The sequence below is a fragment of the Prunus mume genome, linkage group LG5 (genome assembly GCF_029339155.1).
Source record: "Prunus mume cultivar Tortuosa linkage group LG5, ASM2933915v1, whole genome shotgun sequence".
Lineage (NCBI taxonomy): Eukaryota > Viridiplantae > Streptophyta > Magnoliopsida > Rosales > Rosaceae > Prunus > Prunus mume.
This window is the reverse complement of record NC_142702.1, coordinates 9014110-9034185: the sequence shown is the minus strand read 5'-3', so window position 1 is coordinate 9034185 and position 20076 is coordinate 9014110. Positions and strand designations below refer to the sequence as shown.

General features: G+C 40.0%; 2 protein-coding genes across 2 annotated transcripts; both read right to left on the bottom strand.

The window, feature by feature from the left end:
- Positions 1–5027: 5027 nt before the first annotated feature.
- On the bottom strand, positions 5028–6251 carry LOC103343291 (protein FAR-RED IMPAIRED RESPONSE 1-like). The gene is made up of 2 exons (XM_089052985.1): positions 5232–6251; positions 5028–5148 (listed from the first exon to the last, which is right to left on the bottom strand). Exons 1-2 carry the CDS (start codon positions 6188–6190, stop codon positions 5055–5057), a joined length of 1053 nt encoding a protein of 350 aa, XP_088909111.1. The 5' UTR covers positions 6191–6251; the 3' UTR covers positions 5028–5054.
- Positions 6252–18649: 12398 nt separating this feature from the next.
- LOC148916836 (uncharacterized) lies at positions 18650–19402 on the bottom strand. The gene is made up of 2 exons (XM_089052299.1): positions 19123–19402; positions 18650–18891 (listed from the first exon to the last, which is right to left on the bottom strand). The coding sequence occupies exons 1-2, from the start codon at positions 19400–19402 to the stop codon at positions 18650–18652; spliced, it is 522 nt and encodes a 173-aa protein (XP_088908425.1).
- Between the last annotated feature and the right edge of the window lie 674 nt (positions 19403–20076).

The following is a 20076-nucleotide window of genomic DNA, read 5'->3' as shown; positions in this document are numbered from 1 at the left end:
ATACGGCAAGGTTTTGTAATTTACTGACGTGGATTCCTATGAAATTATACGACGCTAACTAAGAAAATTTGTTCATGTTTATTTAAGAGTAAACACGGCAGCTATTGTTGAAAACCGTCGTCTTTAGTTTCTACGTCAGTGGCTTCATAGCTGCTGTCATTGTTTTTCAGCTCAGAGTTGAACTCTAAGGAAAACCTTTTCAATAAGACGACGCTGTTTTAATTTGGTGCGTCGTTTTTTAAAAACATCCATGAGAATCTCCATTTTTTAGGTGTTTAAGTTATTCATCCACGACAGTTTTATATTACCGTCGTCTTTTCAAACACAACGACGATTTTTTTATCCACCTTCGTTGTTTTCTGGTCATCGTTTTCACTTTTTGTAGTAGTGATATATCTGAGTAAAAATGTGGAATATATTCAGATGATGGGAGCAAAGCCTGAATATAGTTAGGTGATGGGAGCAGGGCCTTTAATGAAAAGTGAAAGTTGAGAAATGCTTAAATAAAAAATGGGGTTAAGGGATGGATGGTCGCTAGTTCATATTTTAGGATATTCGGCTTGTTGCCCTAAGGTATGAATTAGTGGGATTAGAAGGGAGTGAGTTCATGGAATCACCGCATATACAAATTTATATGGTATGGTTGCATAATTTATGTATCTTGTGTTTACCTTGAGGGATTTAACGATACTCTACTAGGCATTAGAAATGCTCATACCCTAATAGATTGTGCATGATTCAAGGCGAAGTTTGAGGAAGGGGGTTTCAACCAAGCTACTAGGTCTTTATTGTGGAATTGTATAATTAGTATTTGTAAGTAGTCAACCGTTTGATAAGGATCTTAGTGTGTATTTAACTACGAGCTACTGTAACTCTAATTATGTGTTGTTAATTAAATTGGTATTATTTGTGGCTCTATTTCTCATCATATCATGGTTATAGGATTTTATTCTCATGACTATGATATGATTCACACCTTGATTATAGAATATTCTTTATTCTTGAATCGGGTCGTGACAATGAGTGCATGGCTGAATTTCCTGCAATTTGAAGATTTTTTTAGAATGACTTTGTTTTGACATTTTAACATTGGAGTGTGAGGGAGAGAGTAACAATTGTTGATGCATGAAATTCGCCAACAAGTTAGAGCAAGTCAAACCAAGTCAACCCTTGCTCATGAACGAGCATGCTAGATACTACACTTACTTGGACTGGCCATGTAAGGTGACAGCTAGCTTCTATTCTTGCAAAGAAACATAAGGCAATCATTGAAAAGTTGGTAATGGATGTACCAACCATCCTCTGATGCCTAAATCAATCTTTCCTCCTCAAAGGAGGTTACTAAAAGTATTGTACTCAAGTATGGAGAAAATTAAGATTACGTATGTTGGAAAGTACTCCCCTTTTATACGGGGAAAGTTGGACCATACTCTTGTCCTTTTTCATTGTGGGACAAAGGAGTGTTGATCATGTCATCTTCTAAGTGGGTGATCGATTGTGGCATGACGCATCTTTTCTTTTTGGAAAAAGTGTGCATCATAGAGATATTTTGTGAGCCTCACATGATGGTACGGTTCCCCGCGTGTGGGCTTCTAGGGATAGGTCCCACTGGTTAGGCATGTTGGGCTCAGTCACATAAACCTCGGTTAGGCTGGTTGGCCTTACCCGCCTTGGGCGTCCCCATGCATGGGTAAGTGGTCCTTTGCTTGTTTCTAGTTTTGGGCCCAACTACCACATGAAGTAAGTTTTGGGCTTTTATTCCTTCGGCTATTTTTGGCAGGCCCTATGAATATTTGGCATCAACAACAGTTGTCGCTCTAGGAATAGGGATGTCTAGGGTTATGAATTGTGGGCTCAAACTATAATGAGGGGTAAGTTATAAGGGGTAAGTTATAAGGGGTTCACTTTATAGTCATTGGATCAATCCAAGGGCTGGGGAGAATTGGGATAAAGTTGTGCAATCGGGTAGGTGAGGAACCCAAACCCGAATTTAATATCCAGCAATGAAGTTGGTCCCAACAAAAAAAAAAAGAGGCAAGTTCGAAGTTTGAACAGAAAAAACCCATTGATCTCAAACTCATAGCTCAGAGAAACCGCTAAGCTCTGAGAAACGGTTGAAGGCAACGGGCAACGACGGTTGAAGGCAAAGGTTAACGACGGTTGAACGCAACTCCACTATCTAAACCGTGAAAAAGTATTTATTTTGAGTGGAAAGAGCAAAGGCGTGGATTCTGAAACAGTGAAAAGACGAAGCAGTGGAAGGGGAAGGAGAGAAGCCGTATTCGTTGGAAGTGATAGGTTCCATTTGTGGAGCAAAGCCGCACAAAGACCCAACACAGACACCTTGCGATTGTTCAATAACCAGCATTTGGTGAGTAATTTATGGAATTTGAGATTAGGGTTAGACTAACCGTTTTCCCCAATTTGTACCATGAATGTTGTTAGATTTGGCATCTCTTCTTTGTGCTTCACTTACATGTTAATTTTTGCTTGGGTATATGTTAAAAAATGAATGAAAATAAAGTCAATAACATGTCAATAATGATATGAATAAGGTAATGGTGTTGAATTGGAGGAGGCCCTCAAAACCTTCCACATTTGAAGCAGTGCAGAGTGCAGATTATCTCTCTGGCGCTAGAATATATATAATTTTTGAAATAAATATTATTTCCGTTGTTACTAAATTTGCCTGTTAAAAATGAGAACAGATAATAATAAACTCATGAATAAAAGTGCAAAGCATTTGAAAAAAGGTTGATCTATGACGATTATGGCTGACTGAAGAAAAAGCTAGAAAGAAAGAAGGATGTGGCAATGGCTTAGCGAGCAGATAGCAGAGCAGATGCTTTGCTTTGCTTCCTTCCACCATCTTTCTTATTTATTTATTTATTTTGTGTTGTATATGAGATGACAATAATTGTCATGTGTGTGAAGTGCAGAACTTGCCTAGATTGCACTCACACTCACTCATGCATCAACCATTGATTGGAGTTTGGGTCCATAAATAAAACACATGCTATTGCTAGTTTGTTTAGTTTGGTTGGGTTCACTAACTAGATGTCACTTCCATTGAGTTTCTTTCAACCACTAACAGTGGTGTAAGGAGAGTGTGAGGTTGACATGCTTGAAAAGCAAAACCTGACACCTCTTTTTTTAAAATTGAAATAAAGTAGATAAGTTGACTACACGCAAGCTTTGGTATGTTGGTCTGTAAAGCTATGTTCCATTTCTCAAACGAAATTGCATTTGCAATCCTCATCCTCTAAAACAAATAGGATTATTCAAGCATGTCAACCTCTTCAGGCGCCAACAACACAATCGAAGATGAAAAATTGGAATCATAGGTTCCGTTTCCACGTTGTACTCGCCGACCCCTTTCATTTTCAACATCATTTGGGAGTGAGGGGGACTCCGATGATCCATTAGAGGCAATAGATGCAGTAAGTACCAAGCTGAATTATAATTCCAGACTGATCAATTCATGGCACGAGAAATGTGTTGAAGACGAGGCCATTTTGGCTGATCTTAACATTAGAGTGAACAAAGCGTTCTCCCAAAAGAACAAGTACTTGAAGCTGAGTCATAAAAGGAAGCTGAAAGCTGAGGAGTTGGATGCAGTAATGAATGATGAAATTAAAGATTGTTTGAAGAACCATATGCGATGCGAAGAGCACCACAGTGAACTGGAGTTGGCATTCAACGAAGGATTCGAAAAATTCCAAGCATTCGCAGCAACTACTCATACAAGTTATAATTGGGACTATGTGTCCCCTTATGTTGTGAGAGAGATACTAGACGATGGTGGTGACATGAATGAGCATAAGCACGTCAAAGCTGCTCGGAAGAAGTCGACCGATATGACTAAGTGATTGCGGCTACAGCTGTTCTGTTGGTTGGGGGTGATCCTGGTATTGCACAAATTAGAACTATATTCCCATAAAGTCATTATCTAATATAAAATAATACAAATATCAGTTTCATTTGCTTCATATATAATTATTGGGACTATGTCTTGCAAGTCATCATGTGTTCCTTCTGTCTAACATTATATTTTGCAAATATGGAAATATTATTCAATAAGCAGTCAATATCACAGCACGTTGGGAATCAGTAAAGCCCCATTATCATGACACGTGAGTCATAAGTAAAATGCCATGTGCTATACATTGTGTAGTGAATGGTTTATGGTTATGTATATATAATAAAATTCCAAATATTGCTGAATATTTATTTTGTCTATATCACTGGGGACATGAGTGACCATAAGCACGTGAGACCTGCTAAGAAGAAGCTGACCAATACGACCTAGTGATTGTGGCTACCGTTGTTCAGTTGATTGGGGAGATCGTGGTATTGCTAAGAGGGAGCACATAAAATGCTTTGCAATCAAATTTTCTTTTGTGTGTGAAATTATGAGTAGTTCAAATGTTAGTGTACCCTTTAATATTACCCAACCATTCGAAATGTGATTAGCTGCAATGTACTTTTTTACACGTTGCTTTCTAATCTTTCTGTTCCAACAAAGTGCTTCAAGTATCCTTCAGTTTACGAATGTTTGCAAAATCGTGCACCTAATAACCAGTCCAGCTCAGATCTTAATCACCAGTAAAACACTAGAACATAACATTCGCAAAAAGTGGGTGCTGCTACAAATGATGCGTGCTCTGGAAATCATTACGTAATGGAAACAACAGGCTGCTGGAAATGCTGCATTAGCTGTCATATAATCAATGAATCTCTGTTAAAACATAATTCACCATAAACTACCCATTTTACAAGGTAAAAGTCATTGCTTCTTCACATAAATCAAAATTTGATGCTTTATCTAATGTCTATGAAAATTTCTAAATAGGGAGAAGACGTAAAATTAACATGTGTCCAAATTTCATGCAAGAATGAAACCAAGCAAATTTTCATTTCAATTATCAATGGACATAGTAAGAGCTCATCGGTGGACATGAACAAAATAATAATAATAATAAAACTGCATCTAGAAAACTTCACCTGATCATTAGTCTTCATAATAACCGGGCTTCGTATAATAGAAACCTAAATCATTGAGTTGGTCCGTGCATCCTGTAAAATTCGTCGAATAATGGGTCACTAAGATCTATTGGAGTTGATTCGTCATTGTTCGACGGTGATGTCCTGCATAAACATCAAACAGAAGCACATAAGAACTTTACCTATTCAAATTTTAGGTCTTATTATAAATAGTGTTAACATCTTACGGTGTGTTCAAATTTCTTGGGCATTGTCTTCTATCATGACCAATGTGTCCACACTCCCGACAGTGTCTAATCCCTCGCTTCATTGCCTTTTCCTTTGCTCCCGTTACTCGTTTCGACCCTCCATTGCACCTTACTCTCTTAGGGTCTTTCATATATTGTGTTTGAGAGCTGGACCCTCCAACTTCGTTATTACTTGGTCCATCCTTCAACAACTTCAACTTCACCCGCAAACTTTTTAGAGTCTCTGACAGTAGCTCACATCCTTCTTCACACATTAATGCATCCTCAACCACATCTGAAGCAAGTCGGGACATTGTACTCCGCTTTATTAAAAGACCAGGATCTGCAGAGTCTTTAATTTCGTTGCCATTTGCATCTGACACCAATCCAAATTTCGCAGTTTTCTTCCACCTCTTCAAAATGTATTTATCGGGCATATATTCAATCTGGTCCCTTCTGAACAATGCTAGGATGTGCTTGCAAATAATTCCAACAAATTCAAATCTTTTGCAGCTACACGATGCGTGGTCAGAATCTTTGACATATACGACTTCTGCCACTCTTGTTTCCCAATTTTTCCTTTCGCTCACATTAAAGACAACTTTAGTAGCATCCTCTGTTTTCAGCTCTAGGAAACATGCTGTACTTTGTATTAGTTCTTGCTCAAACTTTTGAAACATTGTCCTTGTGTACAAGGTAGCCATTTGTTTGTTCATTGGCATCGGTAGAATACATTGAGCCACTTCAAATGCATCTACGTGATCAGCAACTAACTCTTTTTGACGTTGATGAGAAAGTGCCCTCTCAAATCTTATTATGAAATCCATCAACGAATTTCTCCTTGATATGTATTGCTTGAAGAAACCATGAGAACATTCCGCTCTTTGGCTGCTTGACATTCCAGCGGCAAAAAAGTGTCGTGCGTAGGCTGGAACCCAAGATTCCCTTAAATCAAACATTGAACTTAGCCATGGATGGTCAGTCAAACCAGCCTTTGTAACCACAATATTCCATTTTGCATCAAACTCACCTTATTGTCAGTATCCCATATGGCTTTCTGGAATTCACCCCAATACTCCTTATAAGCAGAATGTGGTAACTTAACAGAGAACTTTGATGTGATGTGCCATATGCAAAGTCGATGAAATGTTGTCGGGAAGGCTATTGAAATCGCTCTGCTCATTGCCGCATCTTGATCTGTGATGATCGTTTTAGGTTCGCCACCTGGCATGGCTTTCTTAAACTCCTCAAACATCCAAATAAATGACTCAGTCGTTTCCTTGCTCAAAAATGCGCATGCTAGGACAATTGTTTGACCATGGTTATTAACTCCCAACATTGGTGCAAATGTCAAGTCGTATCTATTCGTGTTGAATGTGGTATCGAATACAACAACATCTCCATAAAACCCGTATGCCCGTCTAGAAGTTGCATCTGCCCAAAAACATCGACTAAACCTGTTATCGCCATCTCCCTCAATCTTGAAATAAAAAGCCTCATTTTTTTTCTGTTCAACCATAAAATACTCGGTCACTAGTTCAACATCGTGGTTCCTCAGCTTCCCATTCACACAACATTCAAGATTGTAGATATCCTTTTTGATAAAACCGATTTTATCCATTCCTTCGGATTGCACCTCGAAAATACTTACCTTCTGATTAATGGGAATATTAACCGAACCCAACTGTTTTGTGAGTACTTTTGTAGAATCTGAAATACGACGGTGTGATCTCAGTAAATGCATTCTTCCTGAGGGTGTCATCTTATGATTGTGTCCCTCTGCAAAAAGAAAGATGGTATACTTCTTGCCCACATGTGTTTTCACAACCACAATCTCAGCTTTGCAATTGCATCTACTTATTCCACACTGTCTTTTTCTCTCCCGAGTTTCATCATTCCGGTATGCACCTTGTTTGCAACATACAAATTCTTTTCTCAGAATCTCTTTCTTATTTTTCCCCCAAAAGCTGGAATGAAGTCGAATACCAAAGCCAGCCAAGAATGCATATCTATTATAGAAATTATAAACGAGGTCAAGCGAGTCGAACTTCGTCCCAATCTGCTGGTGTTTCCTCATTTCTTATTTCCGAATGTAAACCCTCCCATTAGCTGTTACAGAGTCATCACTCTCTGAGCCCCCAGACATTTTATCCACGTATATTATTGATCTACTTCTATATTACTGCATAGCAAATGTTAATTCATTAATCAATTATTACTGCATCACAACTTATCAATGCATTCCACTTACACAAAACATTGCCCAAATTGACACAATACACGCATAGCCTAGCTTGTTGGATTCTGATTACACAAAACACAAGCAAAATTTAATAATAGTTAAGTCATCTCTTGTGAAATAATCTGGAAAAAATAACATTAGAACCAACATGTTCAACTAAGAACTCAAATGTAATTCAAACCAGCAATTACAGAACTTCACCCAATATCCTCTCCAAATGCTTACTCCTAATGCCATTAAGCCTAAGTTTAGGATCTTTTACCTACATTTCATAATTTTCCAACCCCCGTCCAAAAAAAAAATAATCAACTAAGTATATTGAATATTCGTAAGGAAATGACGCATTATTGATAGCAGAGCAAATGACGCATTATTGATGCCACAAATGACAAATTTCTCACCCTTACAAAAAATAAATCAAACCCAACAAAATCAATCCAGCAAGAGTGAACTTACCTCTCAAAGTCAAATGACGCATTATTGATAGCAGAGCAAATGACGCATTATTGATGCCACAAATGACAAATTTCTCACCCTCACAAAAAACAAATCAAACCCAACAAAATCAATCCAAAGCAAGAGTGAACTTACCTCTCAAAGTCAATTGGGAGCTCCGAAGTCAGTCAGCTTCAAAGAATGTGGTGGACATTAGAGAGGATTCTTTCGTAGTGGAGACTTCATCTCTACCAAAATTGAGGAACAACTGCAGCAGCACGAAAAAGAGATATGCTACTTTGCTTTCATCTGGAATCTCTTCTGCTGAACGAAAAAGAGAAGGGGTTTTCACTTGAATCATAGAATCAAAACAGGCCAATAGCTAGGTAAAAGCCATTAATCGTCATGTCGAGGATACCATAGATCGCAGGCCTCCCAAGGAGCTGATGACAATGGAGCGATTATAGAGTTTGGGAGCTTTGGATCTTTCTAATTGTGGATTTGCATTACATTAAAAAAAAGAGGATTGTGTTCTTGAGTTTTTCACAGAGAGGGAAAAATCTTCAGTTGTAGTTGGGTTTCTAAACGGGTCAGATTTCAACCCGGTTCTACATGCACCCTCTTTTAAAACTCACCGTTGGATGAAATCCAACGGCTCTTACATACCCCTCAAAAAAACCCCTTATAACTTTCCACTCACTATAGAAGCACTCTGAATTGTGTCCCTTTCTCCACAAATTCCCATGGAGCCTTTTCAATTTAACTATCACATAAGATTCCTTTGCGAGCACGGGCTCATGAACTCGAACCCTATGTCATGGGCCAAATAAAAATCCCATCACTAGCCTCTAAATACATTAGCCACTAAATTTCAAAGTTTCTGTCAATAAGGCATAATGGTCAAGGTACGATAGAATTTAAATAAATAAATGAAAATTTACGATGGGTCATTACAATTTTCCTATTTTGGTTTTTTGGGTAAGTAGCTCTAATTTCCTTTTTTATTTTTAGGTAAGTAGCCCAGATTTCCTTTTTGGCATCCACAAATATGGCAAGAAAAATTTGACTCATTATGACACCCATATACACAAAAACAATCATATGGCAGCAAAGAAGGCAAGATATCTGTACATATGAAACTTCTGTTATAAATACATTTATAGGCCTGGTTCATATATCATAACCCCTTTTCTTTTATCCTGGATATAGATATTACATTAAGCCCTTAGATTTTCATTCTTCCTTCATCACCATCATCTTGCGCCATCATGAATGTGAACATTGCCTCCAACAACACATCCAAACAATCTCAACTGAACCAAAACATAAACCAAAACAAAAATCGACTGCGTTGTAAGTTTATGGTTTTATCCAAAGAAATTCGTGAGCTAAAACAGACGACTGGGACAGAAGCCAGTATCTTTGTCATGACCAAGGACAACAAGCTCTATTGTGTCAACGGGCAACACCGCTTCCAAGGCATGCGAGCCCATGTCTCTGATACGAATGTTTCTAATGATGAAATGGGGGAATCAGAGAGTGAAACCCTAGAGTCAAATGTGCATGAGGATGAGAGTTAGTGCACATTTAACCGGCAGATTGGGACTATGAGCCAAGAGGAAGTTCTGGAGAATGCTCTCACTTCGCCTCATGTGGCATGGCATGCGGCTTTTGATGCCGCCACCTGGGAAGCTACTGGTGATGGTGGGTCTTCGAATGTTGATAGAGATGGCAGTGCTACAGCGACTGTTTCTTGTGCCTTTGGATCTGGATTAGGACGGAGTCGCATCATGCGTGCTTGTTAGAAAGAGAGAGAGAGAGAGAGAGAGAGAGAGAGGAGGGAAGGTTCATTAATGGTGTCTGCTGTGCTATGACACTACAATGTTTTTATTTTAGTTTCATAGTTCTTTTATGGAGGAAAGAGGTGTTTGGTTGATTTTATGGGCGGGTTTATCATGCGTTATTTCATGTTTAGAAAAGAAATTACGTGTGTAATGACAGGACCCGCCAGAATTTCTCCTGAAACCGGGGCAGACCCGTCTTGGTGCTGACATCATACCGATGTCGGGCCCACTTACTAAAAACCCAAGACATCCTACCAAAATTTTGGCAGAGTCTCCCCTGTAAAATGCTCAAACCCAACAACATTCAACCTGCATAATTTACATAATATAAATCCCAACTGCCAGCATGCTTTCAACATACAACAATCCAAAATAAAGTGGCCTCCGGCCTCAAGTAACAACCTAACATGGGCAATAACAGAGCATCTAACAGAATTTGTTTACAACAAACAGTAGAGTAGAAGGAATTTACACAAGTCCTATCTACGGATGAAATGTTTGGAGCTCGCAACCTGCTCGAACGCCTTCCAAAGCAACTCTGCTGGGGGCAGCAAAACAGAAATATGTGAGTGGACAAAAATAAAGTTTGCATTTTAAAAATAACATAATAACTCCACCGTGTAAAAATAATGCTCTAGCATGCAGTTTCACAATTCATAAACCAAATACTTAAAACACATTATCCCAAAGTCCAATACATCTCCAAATCTCAAATCCACAACTCTACTCCCAAAGATATGCAACTTTCATCAACCCGTAAACACACACACACATATATATATAACTATAACTATAATATAACATATACTTCTCTCCATACTAATATACCGGGGAAACAATCCAACCGGGGGATTGTTAGCTGGTACGCAGGATTTCTGAACACTAACCCGCGTCCGGGATGAGTAGTCCAACCGGGGGACGGAACTCCATAGCTCACACGCCGGCACTCGCCAACGACACGTGTAGCTCACAAATCTCATAACAAGTCCTACGCGTGCAGACAGGTATCATCACCCCACTGGTACTGCCAACGACGTGTATGATAATACTAAGCAATATACATACTCTTCCCATACGCCGGCACTGCCAACAACACGTATGGGAAGTGTCTCACACACCGGCACTGCCAACGACGTGTGTGGGAAGCCTAGTAACTAGGGAATGGTACTCACCTAACATACTCATACATCTCACTACCATCCCTCAAACTCATAACTTCCCACAATCTCACCACAACAACCTCTCATACTCTATACATAGGCAATATAGATAGACATCCCAAAATTCATACAAACATATTCCTCATACTCAAATATATCCATATTCAAAATATATTGCCAATACGCATAAAATATTCAAATCCATCAACCAAATAATTATTAAATCAAATTCACCATTTAAAATATATGCACAAATCTTTTATCAATAAAACCATGCATATGCTTAAAACAAAGTCCACTCACAGATAATCCCAAGTTGCCCGGCCCCGAGAGGGTCCTGCCTGCTGAATGATCGACCGAAGTACCTATTTCGAGATACGAACTCTTGATTAATATAACGCACTTCAAAACGAAAATTCACAAAAGGAAATACTTAAATCCCCAAGTTCCCGGTGCGTGTACGTCCAATGGAATATCCTAAGGTCCGGTTACATGTTTGGGAATCGCTTCCAATCGTACGGTTATCGCGAATTCCCAAACTTGAAATTATTGAATCGGAACATCCGGGGCTCCGATTCACGATCCGCGAATACCTATAGGTTTCTAAGAGTACCTATATCAACATGCTTCAGTTTGGAAACGATCCGACGGTTAGAACTTATCGAACCTGGATAACGCACAATATGCGAAATCCGTTCGATAGTCAAACGACATCCAAATTGAGATCCGCAAAATCCTACGCACTCGTGGCAACCTAAGGATCTCATCAAGATAAAAAACAACTTCACCAGCCTTGCCCACGCGCCGCCACACGCGCCGCAGCGCGTGGGTGTGTAGAGAAATTTCCGGCGACGGAAAAATCTCCACACCAACGCTCACCCTTCCTACCCTAGCTTCTTCTCAAGGTTAGGATCACTTCCTTCAACTGCCACAAGGTCCAATTCGTATGGGAACTGGCCGGAATATCAAATTGAAAACCGGCCAAAACCTAATTCAAAAATTAATTTCCAAAACCTCCAAATCGTTCCAATCCTAAGCAACAATCAGCTAGAACACGTAAAAAGAGGAAGAAAGCCCATCAATTTTACCTGAAACGGACGGTGGTGGCGGCGGCGCAACGATCGGAAACTTCCGGTTCAAACCGATCGAAACGACGTCGGGTCGAGGTTTCCGGCGGGAAATTGGGTGGGTCGTGATCGGGACTTCATGACGAGTCGAGCGGGACGGTGCGGCCCTTTCCGTGGCGGAGTTGAGAGAATCGAAGAGAGAGAAAGTCTGTGTTGGGGAGAGAGAAACGGAAGAGAGAGAGAGCGTACGCGGGAAGAGAGAGAGAGTGAGGTAAAAATGAAAAAAAATCTGATTTTTACTCCAAACTTTTCGAAATAATTACGGTTCCGCCATCGAGCTTGTTTTGATCGCCAAAACTTCATTAAATCTCCGATTCAAGCCTACCTCCTGTCTACGGTTTCGTCTCAGTACCATCTATGCAACCAAACCACTCGTGGTCCCAAAATCTTCCCGGATAAGAAAATGACCAAAATTACCCTTAACCCAAGAGTAAATTCATAATTTCTCTTAATTTAATTAAAATAGGAAATAATTGGAGTCGGGGTGTTACATGTAATGTCACAAAATATTGTTGAATTTGATTCCCATTTTCGAGAAGCTTCTTAGTGTTATGCTTATCATCTAATTGATAACTTTAGTAGGGGAAGATGTTGAATGATTTTTGTGTTATAACTAGTATTATTATTAGTTGGCTTTAATAATTTTACAGTCTTGTCTTACATTAATATTATTAGTTGGCTTAATCTGAGTTTGCATTGCACCGAGATTAATTTCGTGTGAAAATGGATCATATCGTAAAGCCTACCTATAGTAGAAGCATAATCTAGGTTGCTCGATGTGTGTTATTTGTGTCATTGTTTGGGCCTGGGCTCCAAACCATGGCTTGGGCTTTAATATTGAAGGAATATTCGGACCAATTAAATGGTTAATAAGGAAATTATTTTTTAATTGATAATTACCTAAATTAAATGGATACGCTGGGCAATTACTTGTGTTTACACCATAATCAACCGAGCATATCTAGCATCAAAACGATTAGCACTAAGGCAGACATGCCTTCTCCTCTGCTGAAAAACCCCAAAAGGACACACAGACAAATCCCTAGAAGGTGGCTGACGTCATCACCTTCTTCCCTACCAAAGGAAGACACTCTTCCGGCGACAGCCACTTGCCGCAGCTCCCAACTGCCGAACCTAATCTCCAAGGACACGTCTCACCACCACAACAACTTGCACAAAGTCTAATATCGAAACTTTGTGCAAAACTCCCATTTTCACTTCTCTATAAAAAGGGAAAAATACCTGTTTGGGCCTAAAAAGAATTCCACACACAATAGCCCACTTCTCACAAAGAAGTCCAGGAATAGGAAAGCAGAAGACTGGGCCCTGACTCCAAAAGAAAAGCCCAATCCACATTAGAGGCCCATGTCTTTTACGAAATGGAAAAATTGACCACCAAGCAGATCGTTAAAATTCTAAAGAAAGAATTGGATTGGGTCCAGCTTCTAAATTCTCACCATTACTCTCAAAAAGGCCAAAAACAAGTCAGCAGATTATTGCTGGGAAGTTTATTCTCAAAGAAAAATCCACGTGACTTCCTGACTTTGAAAAGTCAAAATTCTCAACTAAAACAGAGGAAGTGATAGGGAGTTAATGAAGTCAGGTCTTACTAAACTTCTCCATTTTTTCTTCGCCAGGAAAAAGAAGATCAAATCCCCTCTCCATATGCACAAAAGCTCTGCACCAAAACAGGTTATATTTCCAAGAGATAAGCAAGTTACAGTTTCAAGAGATAAGTAGGGAGCAAATGAGTTGTTCACCAGAGTGAGCTTGGTAGTAGTATCTTAACTTTCTTGCGGAAACTACAAGGGCCAAAATGAGCTTCTCCATTTTTTAGTAGCGAGTCTCTACATCAAGGAGAGATTTTAATTGTACAACACTAGATGTTGAGCCCCAGCTCTTCTTGGATAAGAGCTAAGCTGAAGGTTGAGTAGGAAACTGCCACGTAAATGAATAAATCTTCTTATGATGCATGCTTTGAGAGCGAGGGAGGTGAAGTGAGGGTAGGTCTTTAGGTTTTGAAATGCTACTTCGTACTATTCATGTAACAACCCAAACCTAAAATTAATATTTAATTATTAATTTATTTGAGAAAAAGACAAAAATACCCTTAGAATATTTTATTAGTTTAAAAGTGAACTTTTTGACCGGGAAGGAATTTAGGAATTTCAGTTATACCGTTGCGTAGAGCACGACGAAACGAGTCCGTAGACATGTAGTGGACTTGAATCGGAGTTGTAACGAAGGAGTTACGATCAAAAGTAGTTCAGTGGCATAACCGTAAATATTTCAAAGTTCAGATTTTATAAACCCAGATTTTTCTGGTTTTCGGGAGAGGACGAGCCGACTTTGGGAGCTGTTTTCTCTCAGCTCCGACCTCCGATTCAGGCAAGACCAGTGCCAGACGAACCACCAAACATCCCTCTTCCAACTTCAGCCCTTCGTCGCCTCTATCTGCCGCCATAGTCGCCGGAAACAGCCACGAAACAGGCGGTGTTCGACAGTTTTTTTTGTAAACTTTCGCCGGCTCGTTCTCCGTCATCCGGCCACCATTTCCGGTGATGTAGGTATGGAAACTCATCTATTTCTCGAGCCCTAGCTGCTGGTTAGGTAGGATTTCAAAAATTTCTAGCGTAGATAACTCGATCTTGGATCCAAAGTTTAGCCAAATTTCGGGTTGCGATTCCAGCCACTTCCGGCCAGTTTTTGGGGTAGGTCCAAGAACAAAAGTGGTTCCAATTAGGGTGTTTTACCTAGGATCGGAGTCTTGAGCCGAGATGTTGAGATTTTCCGGCAAAGCATTTATCGCTTTAGGCACCACGCGCTGCCGGCGCGTGGGCGGCGCGTGAGCGGTAGGGTGGGGACCACAATCAGTCCTAGAATGATCTCCTCGTCCTCACGAGCGCGTAGGATTTCGCGGATCTTAATTCGGATATCATTTGAACCCTGAACGGGTCTCGCCTCTTGTACGATTTCCGGGTTCAATACGTTTGAACCGTTAGATCGTAGTTAATTCCAAGTATGTTAATCTAGACTTTCCCAGGATCTTATAGTAGTTGACGGATCGTAAAACGGAGTCCCGGATACTCGGGAATGCCAACCCTAGGACTTGGTTTCGATGCAGATTCGATTCTGGTCGAGCGAAGAAAGAACTACGTGTGGCTTGATCCTCAAAAGAGTGCGTAGGCAGCCTACGATTATCAGTGCAGCCACGAATCGAGTCCTCGGTTGTATTCTTGTTTCGAGGACATTTTAGTCATTTACGACCCACGTTTACAGTGTCGATTTTAAGCGAGTTTCGACCGGATTCCAAAGTGAAAATTGGGTCAGTCGTTTCAATTGGTATCAGAGCATTAGATTAACTTCCTGTAGACACTGCATTACTTATGCATCCGTATTTTCAGAATTGCTGGACAATTATTAGGTTGTTTTTTTCCAATTGTTATTCCAATTGTTATTTTATTATGTTATTTTATTTTATTGCATTGGTGTGACTGAGAAAACAGATATCCAGAAGGATTTGAAAAATTTGTTGAGGTTGAAAAACTTGTTATACATGTTATTATATGCTTATATGTCGAGAACTGAGGTTTAGCAAAATCAGTATTTAATTATCGGTTTATTCATCACCTTTATATTTGTTCATGTGATTAATTGTGTTGTAAGGGTATAAATTTTGTATTGGAATGATATGCTCAGCAGAGAGTAAGGTGGTTAACCAACTAGCTAAGTAATTGATGCATAGATTCAGGGGTTGAAAAGGAAGAAATTTAATTTTTGGTTTTCATCAGATTTTGGTGTGTGTATATATATATATATATATAGGGATATATTTTATGTTCAGTGGAAAACCAGTTTATTGAAAGTTTATGTAACTAACAGATTATGGTTTTCAAACCCACTATAGGATACCCCGATTCGGGACGCTGAACCGTGTGGTGCCACGAGTTCGAGGACGCTGGCAACCGTGTGGTGCCAGTGTCTGATCGATTATTTTGCCCCACGAGTTCGGGGCGCTGACCGTGTAGTGCCGATTCGGCTCGGATTGAGAGGTGTCTCCGAGACACGCGATTCTGGATCAGCCGACTACGGTCCCAATCCACTTTTGCGGCTCGGGTTGACTTTGTGTCACCGAGACCTGCCAGAGAATTGATTATCAGGAATGTGGATCAGATATGGGGGTATGCCTAGGTGGAGAGAATTTCAGTTTTGAGATGCTTTTAAACTAAATTAAGGATTTTATACAGTTACCACTATTTGCTTCAGTATCACAATTGTTTTACAAGCACTATATATATACACATATATGTTTATTTATAAATCTTAAGTGAGGTCGATATAAAGATATTCAGAGCTTGCCTATTTTCTCTTAATCCATTTTGTTTTAATTTATCTATGACTTTAATTGTTATTATTGGATATGGTATTAAATATGTTGCCCCACGAATCTTACAGTTATCCAGACCGTGGAGCCAGAATTGCGGATCATGTTGACGGAGGTCTCCTGAGTCGGCGAATTACAGAACATGATGAGTTATACATTCAGTATTTTTCAGTAGAATTATTATTTGATAAGTCATGCATGAATAAGAATGCACAAGTTAGCATGTTGAATTGCCAGAGTATCTTTGTTGATCAAGAAGTTGAGATGAATTTTATTAGCAGATTGATTTATTTGAATTGTTGTGGCCTGAGGCCAAAATATTATGATGCTTGATTATTTGGATATGATTTAATGCATGCTGGCAGATGAGTTATATAAATATATATCCTTGTTTTACAGGCCGAATATTTTTGGGAATGCTCAGTTCAGGAAGAATCAATTTTGGTAGAAGTCGCACTTGCATTTCAGTTAATTACAATTAAGAAGGGCAAATTAGTCTTTTGTGCCCAACATTAGCCAAGTGTCAGATACTCAGAGGGAAAAAGGGGTTTTTAGCTGATTATCAGATTAAGGGCAGCAGAGTTTTAAGTCTATCGAAATTGATAAATTAGCATCTTTTCAGAGTTTTATATTTCCTTAAGCCACTCAGGTATTCAGATATAAATGTGTGGCCCTCAGATTTTATTGATTACCATATAGATACAGTTATTGAGATGCAAGTAGTGAGTATAGTACTAGAGGGACAGACTTGAGAACCCCGGGTAACAGATGTAGGCTTAGTACCCATCACTCGAAAAGGTGAGGGTAGAGCTAAGCTGAAGGTTGAGTAGGAAACTGCCACGTAAATGAATAAATCTTCTTATGATGCATGCTTTGAGAGCGAGGGAGGTGAAGTGAGGGTAGGTCTTTAGGTTTTGAAATGCTACTTCGTACTATTCATGTAACAACCAAAACCTAAAATTAATATTTAATTATTAATTTATTTGAGAAAAAGACAAAATTACCCTTAGAATATTTTATTAGTTCAAAAATTAACTTTTTGACCGGGAAGGAATTTAGGAATTTCAGTTATACCGTTGCGTAGAGCACCACGAAACGAGTCCGTAGACATGTAGTGGACTTGAATCGGAGTTGTAACGAAGGAGTTACGATCAAAAGTAGTTCAGTGGCATAACCGTAAATATTTCAAATTTCAGATTTTATAAACCCAGATTTTTCTGGTTTTCGGGAGAGGACGAGCCGACTTTGGGAGCTGTTTTCTCTCAGCTCCGACCTCCGATTCAGGCAAGACCAGTGCCAGACGAACCACCAAACATCCCTCTTCCAACTTCAGCCCTTCGTCGCCTCTATCTACCGCCATAGTCGCGGAAACAGCCGCGAAACAGGCGGTGTTCGACAGTTTTTTTGTAAACTTTCGTCGGCTCGTTCTCCGTCATCCGGCCACCATTTCTGGTGATGTAGTTATGGAAACTCATCTATTTCTCGAGCCCTAGCTGGTGGTTGGGTAGGATTTCAGAAATTTCTAGCGTAGATAACTCGATCTTGGATCCAAAGTTTAGCCGAATTTCGGGTTGAGATTCCAGCCACTTCCGGCCAGTTTTTGGGGTAGGTCCAAGAACAAAAGTGGTTCCAATTAGGGTGTTTTACCTAGGATAGGAGTCTTGAGCCGAGATGTTGAGATTTTCCGGCGAAGCGTTTATCGCTTTAGTCCTCACGAGCGCGTAGGATTTCGCGGATCTTAATTCGGATATCGTTTGAACCCCGAACGGGTCTCGCCTATTGTGCGATTTCCGGGTTCAATATGTTTGAACCGTTAGATCGTAGTTAATTCCAAGTATGTTAATCTAGACTTTCCCAAGATCGTATAGTAGTTGACGGATCGTAAAACGGAGTCCCGGATACTCCAGGAATGCCAACCCTAGGACTTGGTTTACGATCAGCGATTGATTCTGATTAGGAAGAAGAAAGAACTACGTGTGGCTTGATCCTCGGAAAATGCGTACGAGGTAGCCTACTGATTATCAGTGCAGCCGCGAATCGAGTCCCTAAGTTGTATTCTTGTTTTGGACATTTTAGTCATTTACGACCCACGTTTACAGTGTGTCGATTTTAAAGTTTCGACCCGGATTCCAAAGTGGAAATTAGGTCAGGTCGTTTCAATTCATCCCACTTGTCTCTTTGTCCTTTATTCAAAGCTTTGAAGAGTGGTCTGCACTTGTTGGTAGATCAGGAAAAGAATCGATTGAGAGCGGCATCTCTACCGGTCAGACTTTGGATCTCCTTCATGGTGGCAGGTGACTTCATGTTCAGGATGACCTTGATTTGATTTGGATATGCCTCGATGCCTCTTTGGGTGACCATGTACCCCCAAAATTGGCCAGATGAGACTCCAAATGTGCACTTGCTCGAATTTAACTTCATGCGGTATTTTCGGAGGCCAAAGGCTTCGACAAAGTTCTTGATGTGATCTGCTCATTGGGGAGCTTTGACCAACATGTCATTTATGTAAACCTCTATAGTCTTACTAATATGCTCCTTAAAAATCTTTTTCAAGATTCTCTGGTAGGTTGCTTCAGCGTTCAAATGGCATGACCTTGTAGTAGTTTGTGCCTTTTTCGATTATGAAAGAATTCTTTGTTTTATCATCTTCATACATCATGATTCGGAGTATGCCTTCATGAAGCTAAGCAACTAGTTACCGAAAGTTGAATATACGAGCTGGATAATTCTTGGCATTGGAAAGTTTACCTTCAGGCATGACTTGTTGAACTCAGTGTAGTCGATGCAAACTCTCCACTTGCCTTGGTCTTTCTTTACTACCAGAACAACATTGGCCAACCACTCTGCATAGGAGACTTCTTCAATGAAGTTGGCAGCTAGGAGCTTATCAATCTCGGCTTCAATGATTACAACTTGCTCGGGTGCGAAGTTCCATCTCTTCTGCACTACTAGCTTGCTAGCTAGGTTAACATGTGGCATATGATAGATGATCTATGGTTCAAGTCCGATTAAGTCCTTCTTTTGAAAGCCGATCATAGGATCATCTTCTATTACCAGGCAGCTAGTTAAGACTTAGGAGATAACAGTGGCCTGTTTAATCTTCCTTTTCTTTTTCTTGTTGGTCAGCCCAGATTCCTCGAAGTCGGCCAGGATCATGTTGATCCTTATGACCTTCTACAGAGGTTCCTTAGCTGCATCCTAGTCCTTGATCTGCTAGATGACCTTCTGTGCCACAAATTCTATGCAGTGGCCTCTCTTACCAGATCTTCGAGGTGCATTTCCAAGCTTGGCAGTTGACCATTTCATGTTTGTGTGTCTCATGAAAGACAAAGTACTTGTTGGTATTCCTCTCATCAAGATCCCCTTCAAAGGCGGAGGCTTTCTCAACAAGGGTTTATCTTTCACCTGGGCCAAAATCTGATGTATCGGGATGGAATTCCTCTTATTTGTCATTCCTCTTACCTGTCTGCTTGAAGAGTTAATCGACTTGCTTGGCAGCCTTCTTCGTTATGATTTAATCATCATCCCAGAAAGCATAACGTTCTGTAGTGAAATGAGATGAGTTTATTTGGTCTACCTCATTGCTCAGTGCATCCTCTAAGTCCCCTCCAATTTCAAGTATCGAAGTCTGTCATTCATGAGTTTCTCGACAT